We start from the raw sequence: 12,975 nt of genomic DNA on the forward strand, positions 1-12,975 counted from the left end.
AAGAGGTCAGAAGAATCCACCCCCACCCCCCGCCCGGCCCCCGCCCTCCCCGCCTGCCCCGCAGCCTTCAGAGGAATCGCGACCCTGCCACACCTTGGTCTCCGACTTCTGGTCTCCAGAACGTGGAGAACAAATACCTATTACTTTGTGGTAATTTGTTACAGAGCTTCAAGGAACCAGTGTGGGTGGGTGGGAGGGCGATGCTTAACCCGGGGCCGGCCCACACTTCAGTGGCAGAGTAGTGGTGGCGCCAGTGGCCCCAGCTGACCTGGAGCGAAGTCAGGCCATAGAGGGTTACGGAGGCAGCAGGGACTTGAGGCATGGAGACCACCCCCCTGCAGTTTGGCCCCAAGAGCAAGAGGAAGAGCTGTGGCCGACCCCCACCCCGGCCAAGGGGTCTATGGTGGTGGGCGTGCGTCCTCGGGAGGGAGGTGGGACCGGGAGCCTGAGCGAGGGTCCCGACAGGGGTGGGCAGAAGGGGTGTTGGCCTGGTGTCTGTAAGGAATTGAGGGGTCTCTGGGGAGCTGCAGGGAGTGGGCTTGTCAGTTTGCTGCTGAAATAAGAGGAGAGAAGGGCCCCAAAGGGCCCAGGTGCCCGGGAGCTCGGCAGGGGATCGTGGAGATTGGGTGGCTGAAGGACCCACCAGGGGAGGGTGAGGCCCAGGGCCGAAGCCCAAATCCAGACCAGCCAAAGCCAGCCCCCTGGAGGGGTTTCTGAAGACGCAATGGTTAACCGGGTGGTCCCCCAACCATGGGCAGGGCTGTCACCTATGCTGGTCTGAGGAAGTGCTGTCCCAGGACTTTCCAGAAACACCTGAGGAGACTGCTTACTGCTGGGTACAGGGTTGTGAATATTGTAAGTGTGAGGCCAGAGACACTGCAGCCCTCGGGGAGAGAGAGGGCCAGGCCAGGGTGAATTCCCTACCTTGCCGTGAGAGGCCCTGGATGCAGCCCTGCCAGAAGGTCATGGGTCCCAACCTCTCAGTTATAGGCACCAATAAGCTCTTCTTCTTTGTTTCAGCCACTGTGAGTTGGAATAACTGAAACTCACAAAAACCCAGAGGGACCGCATTCTCAGTCAGGGAGCTGGAAAGCATTTCCGGGGGCGTGGGGAGGGGAAGTCCTGAGGGCAAGCTCTCGTCCCCCTTGGCAATTGGCTCTCTTGGTTCACAGGTGCAGCACATCAGGGTGACCCTGGTCCAGTGTCTTGTCCCGGCATGACATGGGTCGCCATCTTCCCAGCCTCCAACACCTGTGTCCTCACTGCCCAGCAGTTGAGCGAATGTTCCATATTTTAGACTTTTGGTCATGGAAGAACCCCACTCTAGTAAGAATTTCTGTGTTGGTGAAAATCTGGCCTGTCTCTGCCACAGGAGCAGTGGGCTCAGATCATGGTGCCCCCTTGGCAAAGCTCCTCAAACTCCCCCAAAGAGAGGCCAACGGCAGGCTGCAGAGTCAAGTTTACTTTAATGATAAAAGAACAATTCCAAACACAAGTCTGGGTTGAACAGTCATGCCACGAGGCCAGGACCCCCACCTCCTATACCCCCTGCATGCTCCCCCAGCTGTCCCCAAGGACGTCCCCTCTGGGGGAGCAAAAGGGACAGAAAGGGAGCTTGGGTCCTGGGCATCAACATGCAGAGGTCCACCTTGACCCTCAGGGAAGCTAGATGCTCTGAAGCATGTGGATCGCATGCTGAAGGTGCTGGCGGGCAGCCGGAGCACAGCCGTGGCTCCGCAGGACGCCCAGCGGGTAGGAGGTGCCAGGCTGGCCCTGCTCCCAGACCGTGAGCCGCAGCTCTTCACACCCACCACTCAGCACGAGTTGAGCCTGGTCTCCGCTGCAGCTGACCTACCAAGGCGGGAGGAGCTGGGTCCGAGGGGAGAAGGGGCCCTGGCCCTCGGAGGACAAGTGGATAGGAGACTGAGGTCCCCCTGATCTGAGTCTCAGTGGCTGCCCCACCCATAGGAACTCAGGGTCAGGAGCCCAGGGCTCTACCACACAGACAGGGAAACTGAGGCTCAGATGGGACTCCTCCACCCAGAGCCGCCCAGTGAGACCTCCTACTCTTAAGCCTGTGCCCTGGGGAACAGCAGCTCCTCATGGGTACCAGCTTCCACAGCTGCTGGGCAGGGCCATTTGAAGACAATCCTCTAAGACCCGGCCCAGGCCAGGGTACTCTGGTCTGAACGGAGAGGGGATTTTTACTATAAAATAAAATCATACTAATTTTTAAAAATAATAAGTATTGTATACTAGTGCGTTTGAAATCTGTTTTAGGAGTGGCTATGATGACCCAGGGATTGCCAGGACTGCGCAGGAAAACCTAAAAATGATTCTGCAACAAAATGACATTTCGACAGCTGCTACAGGTAACCACACAGGACGATGACCCTGAGTGACATTTTGCTGTCATTCAGACACATTTTATTTCCGATTTTCTTGGGCTCCCCCCAGAAGTGTGCAATGTAACAGCCCTGTTTGCGGGGGGGACCCTCACTCACCTGCACCGTCCCATCACTGAACAGCAGGAGTGCGGCCCGCTCGGACACCAGGAAGCGCAGCAGGCAGAGGCTGGGGGCTGCCGGCCAGGCGGCTGTGGACAGGCCCCCCTCCTGTGGACAGACCCAGCCACAGGGCCTCAGGGCCGAGGGCTCCCACCGCCTGGCACACCCCCCAGCCCCACCCAGCCCTCACCTCTCGCAGCCGCCGCTGCATGTATCGGGCAAAGAGCCGAAGGACAGCCAGCTTGGCACCCAGCAGGGTGGGCACATCCCTCAGGGCGAACGTCTCCAGCCTTCCCCGGTCAGGCATGTAGATGACTTGGCTGATGGGGGTGGGGGGTTGCACAGGGCGGTGCCAGCTGTCAGGACCTCTATCCTGGACACCTCACACCCGAGGACACCTTCTCACGCAGCCGTGTCTCTTGGACCATGATGTGAAACCAGCTCTGCACGGACCAGCCCTCTCTGTTCATCCAGCCCCGGCCCCTCCCCTGAACTCCAGACCCTTGGAGCCACAGACTCAGCCTGTCCACGCTGAGATCCTGACGGGCCGCCACAACTACTGAGCCTGCACTCTAGATCCCGCGAGCCACAACTACTGAGCCTGTGCGCTACAGCTACTGAAGCCCACCTGCCTAGAGCCTGTGCTCCGCAACAAGAGAAGCCACCACCACGAAAAGCCCGTGCATCGCAACAAAGAGTAGCCCCCGCTCGCCGCAACTAGAGAAAGCCCGCGCGCAGCAACGAAGACCCAACACAGCCAAAAATAAATTAATTAATTTAATTAATTTTTTTTAAAAAAAGTGTGAGTCTGACCCCTCCTTCCCGCCCCAACCCCAACAGTGGCCTGTGAGGCTCTGTGACTTCATGTCCTTCCCCTCTCCCTGCCATTCCTCAAACCCACCATGCTCAGTCCCATCTCGGGGGCTTTGCACATGCTGTTCCCTAGGCCTCAGATGCTGTTCCTGACGGACTCTTTCTCATCATTTCTGTCTCGCCTGAGCGTCACTTCTTCAGAAAGCCCCTGCTTCCACAACCACTCTGTTGAGAGTCGTCTCCACTTCCCCAATCTGTCACCTCACCTGTTTCGTTTCCTTCGAAAACTGCCACCTGAAATCAACTTAGTAATTCATTTGTTTAGCATTGTTCTCCCCGACCAGGCAGTAAGCGCCTGTAGGTGTGCACAGTAGATGTGTAATAAATCTGTGAGGAGTGAATGAAGAAAGGCAGGGAGGAGGGCCTGGCCTCCCAGGGGGAAAGGAACTCCACAACTTACCCCTCTGCGGGATGCAGGGCCATGTGGGTGCCATCCCGAAGCAGGACACCACTGCCCCCGTCTGACAATTGGTAGCCAAAGCCGTACTTGCTGGAATAATCCACCCACTTGGGGGCCCAGAGGATGGGCCGCTGCTCTCCTGGGGGGTCCTGCGTGGCTGGCACAGGATGAAATGAAGTGAGCAGGGGTCCTGGAAGGGGTGGGCGGAAGGACGGCAGAGGCACAGGAGATGGAGAGTAAAGTCCAGGGAATAGAACACCAACTCTTGGGACTTCCCTGGCGGTCCAGTGGGTGAGACTCCGTGCTTCCGCTGCAGGGGGCACAGGCTCGATCCGTGGATGGGGAACTAAGATCTCACATGCGGCCAAAAAAAAAAAAAAAAAAAAACAACCAACTCTTGCCTTGATGGGGGAGGACTGGGGGACCCTGGGATCACAGCTGCCTCTGCCTCTGGAAATGAGTAAATCTGAAATGCTTGTAAGGTCCAAAATACCGTAGGGCTTTGCTTTATTTCATTAAACATTTTTTGTATTAAAAAATAAAAATTGCTCAAGGCCATGTGGGATCCTAGATTGGATTGCAGAAGAGAAAAAGGGCAATCATGGAAACCCTGGGAAACCCCAGTGGCCCAGGAAGCTGGGCCACAGGAGAAGCTGGAAGTCTGTAATACAGTCGCCAGCTATCTGTGCTGCTCCTACCTGGGGCGCCAGAGTCCAGGCAAAGCTGCAGGCTCCTGATGGCTGCCTCTACTTCCTGCCTCGGGCTCCCCTGGGGCCCTGGGGAGACAGATATCTGTGGGGGACAGACAGGCCAGGGCCCCTCCAACCAGCCCCGCCCCAAACTCCCACATCCGGGAAAGTCCTATTTTCACCCCAGAAGGATTCCAGACATCATTGTCATTTTACAGGTGGGAAAATTGAGGCCGGGAGAGGGGACGTGGTCCTGGCAAGGCAGGATCTTTGCCCCCACTTCTCGACCCTCAGTCCTGCCCACAGCTCCCACCTACGATGGAGAGTCTGCTCACCCGCCGGGTCACTCCCGAGGGTCCCCTGGCTGAGCAGGTGGACAGGGCGCTCAGGGCACGGAGCCCCTCCCTCTGACAGGGAGGCCTGGGGAGGGAGCAGCAGGGGTTGGGGGCTCTGGCCTCCCCCCCTGAAGACCCCCTGGCTTCTCCCTCTGCCCAGCCTCCCTGTGAGGATGCCCTCCACATTCCCCACCATGCCCCCCTCCCCGCGCCCTCACCTCACTACCGCACTCCATGGAGTCAGGGTCAGGGCCGTCTTCTCCTGGACCTGAAGCCTCCTTAGGAGTGAAGGGGCCTGCAGGAGGCACGAGGATTGGGGGGCGGGCAGAGCCTGACCCCATGCAGGGCGAGACCTCTGCCACCGACATCCGCCTCTGCCGTGGCGGTGACATTTCAGAGCAGGTAGGGAGGAGGACAGGCGTGTGAGATGCGGGGCGCAGGTAGGAGCAGGTGAGGGGGCGGGGCGGTACTCACAAGGCCTCCGGCACTGGGGCAGCAGTAGCCGGCCCACCCTCCAGAAGAGCCTGCCCAGAGGCTGGGGGATGGAGAAGATGGGCAGGCTGTGGCAGGAGTGGGGCGGCAGCCAGTCCGGGGTGAAGCCCTTCGGAGTGGAGAGCTGGGCGTTAGCACACCACTCCTGAGTACCTGGGCTAGCTGGGGGTCCTGACCCACACCTGGGTCTGCTGAGACGCCCCAGAGAAGGGCAGCCCCGACCCGCTGACACCCCACACCTGCGTGAAAAAGTCATCCTGCAGCAGGTGGTCCAGGCTGGGCCGCTCGGCCGGGTTGGGTGCCAGCAGGCGGGCGATGAGGCGGCGTGCATTGGGGGACAGATGTGCAGGCTCGGGGTAGCGGCCGTCTCGGATATTCTGGTACATCTCCGACAAGGGTGCCGCCACGAAGGGAGGGGCGCCAGTCAGCACCATGTACCTGGGCCGGGTCGGGGGCAGGAACCTGGGTGCCTGCTTGCATCTGTCCTGGGCATCCAGGGTTGCCTCACACCTACCTGTGCACACCTGGCCACACCTTCCCACACTTCCTGACTCCGTACCCACGTCACATCCACTTTCTCATAGCTGCCCTACATCTGCTCCCACCTGGCCATTCCTGTCTGCTCGGGAGACACCAGCATCTGTCTGTACACCTGCCTGCTCCTGGGTTATACCTGGACACACCTGCATATACCTTTCCGGGTTTAGTTTATGCATGCTCACACCTCATACCTGTACATATGCCCTCATCTGCCTGTGTATCTGCCACCTGCACACACCTGTCCACACCTCTGTGCACACTCAAAACTATCATCCCGCCATATGCCCTATTCATACCTGCACGCTCAGATGATGGCAGGTGTGTGCTCCCACCTGCCCCCCGAGCTGCACACACTGGTCCTGTGTTTGCTCATACCTGCCTGTGCCCCCACTCAATCTCCCCTGTACATGCCTACACCTGTCCTTACCTGCCGGCGCCCGCTCCCACCTGCCCACACCTGGCCCCAGCTGGGCAGTCCTGCCCCCTTCCCCAGGCCCGGGGCTTCGGGGGCCACTCACATGACGCAGCCCAGAGCCCAGATGTCCGACTGGCAGGAGTGCCCGTTTCTGGACACGACCTCCGGGGCCAGGAAGTTTGGGGTCCCACAGAGCACTCTGGGGGGCATAACGGGGGCTCAGGAAGGCTGGGGCCAGAGCCGGCCCACCCTCACCCACCCAGAGAGCCCGCTCAGAGCCTCCCGGTCACCTGTGGCAGCGGCCTCCTGGGCCCACCCTGGTGGCCAGCCCCAGGTCTCCGATCTTCACCTCCATGTTCTTGTTCAGGAAGAAGTTACCTGCCGGGGCCCGGGGGCGGAGGGGATGGGAGGGGGAGGAGCACGGCGTGTGGGTGGAATCCCCGCCCTCGCCCCGCCCCCGCCCCGCCCCCGCGGCCCCTTCCGCGTCCTCACTGAGCTTCAGGTCCCGGTGGACGATGCGCCTCTGGTGCAGGTAGCGCAGGCCGCTGACCAGGCCCCGCAGGTAGTAACGCACCTCAGGCTCTGTCAGCGTCTGCCGCGCCTCCAGCACGTGGGCCAGTGACTGCAGGGGACCGGCAGGTGCAGCACCGGCGCCGAGGAGACACAGGTGAGCCCAGGTTAGGCGGTACAGTGAGTTCCAGGGACCCAAGAAGGCAAAGGTAAATTCAGCTCTCAGGTGGATGTGGCTGATTGTGGGACAGGCAGAGGTGAGCTCTGAGCCCCAGGAGGAACGTACGAGTTCAGATGGGCCGAGGGGGCCACAGTGAGCTTTTCGGCAAGAGACGAACCCAAGGTGGGTACGTTCTGGGCAAAGGAGAGCTCAGGTGTATTTAAGTGGGCTCAGGCAGTTCAAGGGGTCTATGAAGGTGCAACTAAGTCCAAGTGGGTTCAGGAACAGGCATTCCTGCCTGTCGGACATCTGGGCTCTGGGCTGCACCGTGTGAGTGGCCCCAAGGGCCCCGGGCCTGGGGAACAGGGGCAGGACTGCCCAGGTGAGGCCAGGTGTGGGCAGGTGGGGCCTGGCTGAGTGCAGGAGGGGCACAGGTGGGCATAGGTGTGCCGAGGTGAGTCAAGAGAGCCTCTGGGTGGGCAGGTGGGCACTAGAGCATTAAGGGTGAGCAGAGGTGGGCCTAGTGTGGTCACAGGTAGAAACAGGTAAGGAGAGACAGACATGGGAGGGGGCCACAGATGAGCACAGTGGACTGGGGGGGGGGCATGGCTCCCTCTAGGCCCCGCCCCCTGGGCACCTGGTGGCTGCAGTATTCCAACACCATGTACACGTGGTCACGGTCAGCAAAGTGTCCGTGGAAGGCCACGATGTTGCGATGTCGCAGGCGGCTGTGCAGGGCGATCTCGCGCTCCACCTGCAGGCGGGGTCCCACGTGTACACACCCGGCAGGTGCCCACACCCGAGGTACCCATGCCCCCACGGGCATGCTCACCACCCCCAGGGCAGGACGTCTCTGCGGACCCGATTTGGTCACAGCGCCCCTGGGCACTGATGCGCAGAGCGTACCTTGTCGCCGGGGCACAGCCGTCCAGCCCCACCACCGCCATGAGGCACCACTTTGAGCGCAAACACGGAGCTGGTGGACATGTCGGTCAGCTTGTAGCAGCGGCTGAAGGCGCCCTGCGGGGCAGGCAATTCACGAGCTCAGGGCACACAGGTGTGGGGACAGATGGCCAGACCTCTTCACACACAGACACGCACACACACACACACCCCTGAGACGCATGGATGCATAGCTCACCTCCTCATACCTGGATACCCAAGGCAACACAACACACAGAAATACACGAAGGCACAGGGACACATACACTCAGACACACAGACACATCCACACCTGGATATATAGAGCCCACGGACCCTAATACAGTCCCCGGACACACGGTACAACGCCCGAACACAGAAAGCACAGACCTATGACACATTCAGACACATACGCACAGGGACAACACAACAGAGTCTGGGTCCGCACCAAGGCTCCAAGTCGCAGAACACTTGGGCGCACACCCACACCCTAGACACACAACCCACAACACAGCACAACGTGCCCAACACCGGTTCCCGCCACACGATGCACGCAGAACAGCGGGTACATCGCAGACCCGGGCGTCCACCCACGCCAGCCCCAAACTCGCGTGGACACGCGACACACGCAGAGACAAAAGCCGGGGCGCACGCTGGCTCGTTTGCGGTCGCGATCGCGCGAACGCGCCCCGCCCCGCCGGGACCCCTGCCCGGCCCGGCCCCCTCGTCATCGGACTTGGGGTGCCGGGGTCCCCACCTTGCCGATCAGCTTCCCGCGCCTGTACACGCGCCCCGAGCTCGGGTCGCGCAGGAAGACGGAGACCAGCGGGCGGCAACTGCGCCGCCGCCGCCGCCGCCGCGGCTCGGGCTCCATCCCTCCCGGGAGCCTGGCGGGGCGGGCGCACTGGCGCAGCCTCGGCCGGGACCACCGCGCGCGGCGCTGCTCTGGGGGCCGCGCGCTGCCTGGACGCGTCTTATTGGCCGAGGGGGGAGGGGTGGAGTCCAGACGCTCGGGGCGGCCAGCGCGGGAGGGGGCGGGCGCGTGGGGGCGCTTGGGCGTGCGGGGACGCGGGGCTGGCGGGAGTTCAGGGACCAGAGCGGCGCTGGCACCCTGCACGCCAGCCCAGCGCCAGTCCCGCGCGCGCTCAGCTCGCTTGCTCCTCCAATCCTGCGCCTCCCGCCAAGCTGTGAACTGTCAACACGCCCATTTCTCTGAGCAGGAGACTGAGGTCAGAGTGATTGTCTCATTCTCTCGAGGCTTCGAGGGGAAGGGTGGGTGGGAGGGAGGGCTTGGCAGGGCTCTCCCCAGACTGCGCTTGAGGTCTGAGTCTAGTCGTCCTGAATACGTGTGACTGTGGGTCCTGGCAGGTGGGTCCCCGGACCCCATATGACAATGCACGAGACTTGATTATCTTGGCACTAGGGAGCCACAGCAGGATTCAGGGAGGTGGGGAGGGGCGTGAAGCCCAAAGGGGCAGTGCTGGGGTTGGGAGGCTGGCATATATGATGGACACTCAGTGGAGAGAAGGAGCAGGATTTGGGTACTGATGGACAGACACTGGGGGTTGTGACTCCTGGCTTGGGCAGCCAAAGAGAGGCAGGGGAATGGAGAACAAGTGGGCAGGCTTGGGCCCCCCGGGAACCATGGGAGCATCTCTGAGCTGTTCCCCAGACTCGGTTCCCAGGTCTTTCCTTGTATTGTCTCAAGTCACCCTTTCACCGATTCTGAGATGCAGGAACTGGCCTTGTCCCCATTTTACAGATGAACACACTGAGGCCCAGGGAGGTTAAGTCGCTTACCCAGCCAGGAAGGGACAGTGCTGGACGTGAATCCAGGCAGCTGCCTCTGGATGCCTCGGTATTAATCCCCAAAAGTTACATAACACAATGAATGGGGAGGGGTTAGCAGGGCTCCGTGGGGCTGGAATCAGGCCTCGGAATTTTCCAGAGACCAGATTTCGGAGTTCGGCCCAGCCAAGCCACCAGGGATAGGAAACACCTTCTGCGTTGTCACATGTCTGCCTGGCATGTCAAATGGGGGCACCCAGGGCATGGGGGACTCTGCGGGGGCCCCAGTGCTTTGGATGGAGCCATCCTCTGGTACCTTTGCGGGGGGCCGGCCTCAGCTCCAGGGCCAAGGATTCCATCCAGGCCAGTGCAGGGGGCCAGCTGGCTGCGGCCGGGGGAGCCCGAGTCCTCTGCTAATGAGAACCAGGTGCGGTGTGACAGAAGGCAGGCAGCTGGGGGGCCCGGGGGTCTGAGCTGTCACATCATTGTCACCCTGGAATCCACACTGGCAGGCAGGAATCCAGGTTCTTCTCAGTGGCACGCCTCTGCTGCCTGCGAATTCAGGTATTTGTTCAGCACAGTCTTGTGCCCAAGACAGACCCACCCGGCCCTCAGGAAACGGTGGAGAGGAGATCACCCAGAATTAACCAAAGCCGGGGGTCTGGGCGGCTTCTGGAGGCCAACGTCAGAAAGCCAGACCCCTTCCAGGAAGTGGCTTATCCCAGAGGTCGGTGCTCTTCTTAGCCCCACGTTATAGATGAGGAAACTGAGGCTCAGGAAGGGACATGCAAGCCAGAGTCACCAGACTGTGGCCGAACCTGGCCTGCAGTGCAGGTTGGTGCGTCTGGAGCCCCTGTCCCCCCGATACTGCCCCCCAGGCCTCTCCTCCAGGGGCTACAGGAGCATAGGAAGAGTCCTCACGCTGCAGTAGGCAGCTGAGCCCACTGGACCCCCAGAAGCCTCCTGGGGGAAAGAAATCCAAAGCTCCTGGCCCAGTGCCTCACAGCAGGGCTGTCAGCTGACACCCTCTGCAGACACCAGCTCTGCCCCCATCTCCCGGCAGCCCACTGTTTTCCTGGCTGAACCTCCTCCACGGGGCTGGGGAGCCATCCCATTGCCAGCCTGCGCCCCCTCGAGCAGGGATGCCCTCCCCCAGCACTCTAGAATGGAAAACTTTATAATAAAAGGAAAACCTTAGATGTTCGTAGCAGCTTTCTTCACAACAGCCAAAAGGTGGAAACAGTCCGGGTGTCCATCGACTGATGAGGGATAAACAAAACGTGCTCCACCCATACAGTGGAATATTATTCAGCCTTAAAAAGGAAGGAGGTTCCGACACTTGATACAATGTGGATGGACCTTGAGGACATCATGCCCAGTGAAATAAGCCAGACACAGAAGGACACACTGTGTGTCATTCCACTCACAGAAGGTCCTAGAGGAGTGACATCCAGAGAGACAGGAAGTAGATGGTGGGGGCCAGGGGCTGGGGGAGGGGTGGGGAGTCAGTGTTTCATGGGGACAGAGCTTCAGTTTGGGAAGATGAGAAAGTTCTGGAGATGATGGTGGGGATGGTTGCCCGACAGTGTGAATGTGCTCAATGCCACCGAGCTGTGCGCTTAAAAATGGTGAAGATGGTGAATTTTGTGTGATTGTATATTTTGCCACAATCAGAAAGTGAAAACCGTTTTAGCTTCCCCACCCCCCTAAAAACCACAGGCCTAGGGAGCTAATACCCCCATTTTACAGATGAGCAAACTGAAGCCTAGTGTGTGTAGCAAGCACAGGATCGCAGTTTTGCAAAGGGGCAGGCGTTGAGGGGGGAACTCAGGAGGGCTGCCTGACCCTCCCTGCTGACCCTCCCTGCTGACCCCTGCCCAGGGCTCAGGAGGCCGGGGTGGTCGTGGGCTGGAGCCCCAGCCTGGCCGCGCGGTCCCCTGAGCCCCCGTGCTCCAGGCCAGAGGCTTGATTTGTCTCCAGTCTGTTCTTTCCCTGACCTGAGATAACTCCCCAGACTCAGCAGATTTCCCAGGAGAAGTGCTGGGGTGCCTCGCTCAAAATACCTGCCGCAGGTGGAGGGGGTGGCTGCTGAGACAGCGCCCAGGCGGGACCCTGGGAGGCCTCCCTCAGGCGGCTGGCAGGTGGGCTGGGCGCGGGGTCCTCGGTGGTGCAGCCCCTCCTTCCAGGACCGGGGAGGGAGCAGGCAGGCAGGCGTGACTCAGCCCGGCTCCTGGGTCCCTCTCTTGCCTCCTGCCTCCTGGACTTTGAAACGCAGTGGACTCCCTGCTGCCTGTCTGTACTCGGGAGCCCTCGGCCAGACCTCTCAGGTCCCCAGGGACGGGCCCCGTGAGCAGAGCGGGCGGGAGGCCACCTCATGACTGCAGTGCCCACTGCCTCAAGACTGGCCCAGCTGGGGCTGTGGGGATCTGGGTGCCACATTCCCTGAGCTTCCATCCTCCGGGAACAAACCTTGCCCTTGCCTCTCCTGCCTCTCAGCACACACTGTCACTGGCTCCTTCTAGAAGCTCTGTCCCCTCATGTCCTCTGGGACACCTCTTTGTAGGCTATTCTCCCACCTTTCTTTTTTTTTTTTTTTGCGGTACGCGGGCCTCTCACTGTGGTGGCCCCTCCCGCTGCGGAGCACAGGCTCCAGACGTGCAGACTCAGCGGCCATGGCTCACGGGCCCAGCCGCTCCACGGCATGTGGGATCCTCCCGGACCCGGGCACGAACCCGCGTTCCCTGCATTGGCAGGCGGACTCTCAACCACTGCGCCACCAGGGAAGCCCCTCCCACCTTTCTTGTTACATCTTTTCGGTTCTCCTTTGAGGCTCCTCCTCCCGGTGCCCACGACTCAGTTCGGAGCCCCCCGCATCCCCTTTGTCCACTCCCTCTCGCTGATGTGGTCCAGGCCAGCAGGAGACTGACGCAGGGGGCTTGTCTCTCCTCCCCTGTCTTAGTCCGGCCTTTGCCAAAAGCAGACCCTGAAGCAAGGGTTTAGTGCCGTGAGTTGATCTGAAGAGCAGGACTGAGGGGCCGGGGAGGATGGGATGGGAGGACGAGGGGCGCATGGACCCCTGGCATCCACCCCCCGTTGGCCGGGGCCTCCACCTTCGACATTAATTGTCTTGTACACCCAGCTTGGAATGGCTCCCATACATGGTCCAACTGCAGCTCGGAGAGCGATGGAGTGAAATGTGGGACAGGAAGGTATGTGGGTGGGAGCTCTGAGGGGCTTGATGCCCCCCCCAGAGCGGAGCAGAGCCTGGGCTCAACCACTCCAACTTCTCCCCTTTGGCCCGTGACACTAGGACACATGTCCACAGTCAGGGTGTGGGGCGGCAGA

The 12,975-nt window shown here is 60.8% G+C and overlaps 1 protein-coding gene across 1 annotated transcript; it reads right to left on the reverse strand.

Annotated features, from left to right (window-relative positions):
• Positions 1–1,447: 1,447 nt before the first annotated feature.
• PLK5 (polo like kinase 5 (inactive)) lies at positions 1,448–6,645 on the reverse strand. The gene is given in 11 exon segments (XM_033854901.2): positions 1,448–1,851; positions 2,505–2,615; positions 3,781–3,822; positions 3,825–3,937; positions 4,479–4,556; positions 4,805–4,889; positions 5,023–5,099; positions 5,279–5,405; positions 5,536–5,734; positions 6,355–6,450; positions 6,542–6,645. Coding segments are annotated over 11 exon segments (1,179 nt in total). The 5' UTR covers positions 6,607–6,645; the 3' UTR covers positions 1,448–1,665.
• Positions 6,646–12,975: the final 6,330 nt, after the last annotated feature.

Source organism: Tursiops truncatus, chromosome 3, assembly GCF_011762595.2.
Source record: "Tursiops truncatus isolate mTurTru1 chromosome 3, mTurTru1.mat.Y, whole genome shotgun sequence".
Classification (NCBI taxonomy): Eukaryota; Metazoa; Chordata; class Mammalia; order Artiodactyla; family Delphinidae; genus Tursiops; species Tursiops truncatus.